Source organism: Scylla paramamosain, chromosome 43, assembly GCF_035594125.1.
Source record: "Scylla paramamosain isolate STU-SP2022 chromosome 43, ASM3559412v1, whole genome shotgun sequence".
Taxonomy (NCBI): Eukaryota; Metazoa; Arthropoda; class Malacostraca; order Decapoda; family Portunidae; genus Scylla; species Scylla paramamosain.
The window spans coordinates 7,439,784-7,442,283 of NC_087193.1; the positions used below are offsets into that span (position 1 = coordinate 7,439,784).

Below are 2,500 nucleotides of genomic sequence, written 5' to 3' on the forward strand. Positions count from 1 at the left end.
TTTTCAAGCATGATCTACACGAAGGGATTAGCAATGAAACTAATTAATTAATCTGAACCTAATTTGACTTAACCTAACCCTCAGATGGAAACGCTAGTATTTTAGGATTATCTCCTGATTGACTGAATGATGGTGTTAATGAGAATGACGCATAAATTCTTTGTTATCGTAAAAACATAAAAAAAATAAATAAGGGGAGCTGCAAGAAGCCACCAGGCCTACACGTGGCAGTCCCTGAAGGATACGTACCTACCTATTTCCACGTATCAGTTGCCTAATCGTCTTGAATGACTGCCACGTATAAACCTGACAGCTTTTTTTTTTTCTTCTTCTTCTTGCAGCTTCCCTTATTTCCTGGTGTTCTAATGTTCTTCGTCCGTCGTTTTCCCAGCGTCAGAGTTTGGCGGCCTGTACTGTCTTTACATTTCCTTTCCAGTTATTCCTGTCCATTGTATTTCTTCCTAGTTCAAATTGTCTGCGGTCAGGTGAAGTTATTGTCATTAACAGTTAAAGCGTTATTTTAATTATCGTTATTTATTTATCTATTTATTTATTTACTGCATCAGTTATTTTCTAGGCTGTTGTCTGTACGTACTTACTGCCAAGAGCGCCAGATCTGTCTGTGCCACGTTTCACAGCAATGAAATTGAATTTGGGATAAAAATGAGCACCACTGAACATGGAACGTTCGATGACTAACACGATGAATAGCAAAGTTATTTAATAAACTTATAAAATAGATAATCCGGAGAGAGAGAGAGAGAGAGGGGGGGGGGGGGGCACGCTGACTCACGTCTTGGAGACGGCGGCTTGGTCAGTGTCGTCATCATTATCATGCACAAGAAGTGAGGAGGAGTAGCAGTCGTCGTTGCTGACTTGGAGATGACCAAATACACGAAGACCATATTTGGCGAGGCCTCTGTCCTGTGAAAATGGCGTGCATGCAATGCATATTATTATTATTATTTTAATAATTTGTGTTAACTGAGGTACGTGAAAATACCAAGACAACAAAATAGATAGCAATCTGTTCTATTTTCCCGTCTGTGCGTGGCAATAATATTGTTACACCATCTCTCTTGGTCGCACAAGAGGGTATTTATGTTTCTCCTTACACCAGCTGCTGCCTGAGCCTGGGACTCAAGATGAATTCTTTTTCCCATGCGTCGAGGGGTGCATTTGGCTGGACTATTTAGAGACATGACACACACACACACAGACACACACACACACACACACACAACACATTTTCCAACTCTCACATGTGCTCGACACAGCCAAACACGGACATGCAGACATAACCCCAACACCCACGCTGAGGCCACCACAACCGGCGACACACACCACTACTGCACTGCACTACTGCATCTACTACACCTTCGTGACAGTATGATAATAACGAACAACAAAATCAATAATAACAATGGTGATGATGATAACAATTTCTTAACAGAATACGAAATGAAAAGTCGTGAAGATAAATAAGACAGGAGGCCACAATTATGTAAAGCAGTGCTGTACCTTCACTGACACGCGGAGTGAGATGTGGCATTCTGCTGGCAGCGAACTGGACACATTGAACAGTACTTGCAGAGGTTCCGTGGGGTTCAGGGTTTTCGTCACGGAGGCGCCACACTCATTCAGAAAGACAACTTCAGATGCTAAAAAAAAAAAAAAAAAAAAAAAAAGAGAGAGAGAGATACGACATCATGTTTTCAAGGGTGATTCCATGATTTTAGTGACAGGTTAACAAGGGTTTTACATCAGTGGAAACACACACACAAAAAAATAAATAAATAAATGAATAAAATAAAATAAATAAAAAAGTAAATAAATAAAATAAATAAATAAATAAAAATAAGACAATCCTTATAAAAGTTCAATGTATTTCAAAATACTTCCTATGAATTCGATTTCTTTTTTCAGCAACCCTAAGTAGTTTTGCTGTTGGAAAATCAAACTACATGTATTGTAAAAACTTAACTAAGTGCTCAATAACTCATTTGGTTAACCTTCAAAATCATAATACAAATTTATGCGAAAAAAAAAGAAGTGAGCAGAAGTGACGTAGTGACAAAGTTCTCAGGATCAGTTATCAGGATAGAACAGGAAGTAATGTATGTAATCAATCACGCTTCATGAAATTAGATTTAAAAAAGAAATGGGAAGTAATTGGCTCCCGAATAGAACACTGGTTGACAAACGGAACGGACTCAGTGATCAGATTGCTAGTACTGAGTCATTAGAAACCTTTAAAAGATGATTAGACAAATTTATAGATGAGATAGGTGGAAATAGGTAGATATGCTTCGTACAGGGACTGCCACGTGTAGAACCTAGTGGCGTCTTGCAGCTTCCCTTATTTTCTTATGTTTTTATGTTCTTAGGTGAATGGTTGGGTACTTCACGCCCTTTAATACACACCTGCTGGGCTACTCAATCTCACCTGTCACTCCATCTTTGTCCGGGGCTGCGATGGGCCACGTGGAAACAGACCCAA

The 2,500-nt window shown here is 39.3% G+C and overlaps 2 protein-coding genes across 4 annotated transcripts in view; one reads left to right on the forward strand and one right to left on the reverse strand.

The window, feature by feature from the left end:
- Positions 1–2,500, forward strand: part of LOC135093713 (uncharacterized) — a 51,862-nt gene that overhangs the window by 8,614 nt on the left and 40,748 nt on the right. The gene's annotated exons all lie outside the window — the stretch shown is intronic.
- The window catches only part of LOC135093712 (uncharacterized), a 32,920-nt gene that overhangs the window by 3,546 nt on the left and 26,874 nt on the right, over positions 1–2,500 (reverse strand). For all 3 annotated transcript variants that reach the window (XM_063993242.1, XM_063993243.1, XM_063993241.1), the window contains 3 exons: positions 2,447–2,500; positions 1,522–1,661; positions 794–924 (listed from right to left, as the gene is read on the reverse strand). The exon at positions 2,447–2,500 is cut by the window's right edge and continues 40 nt beyond it. In XM_063993242.1, coding sequence (XP_063849312.1) covers positions 794–924; positions 1,522–1,661; positions 2,447–2,500 — 325 coding nt within the window. The remainder of the gene's footprint in view (positions 1–793; positions 925–1,521; positions 1,662–2,446) is intronic.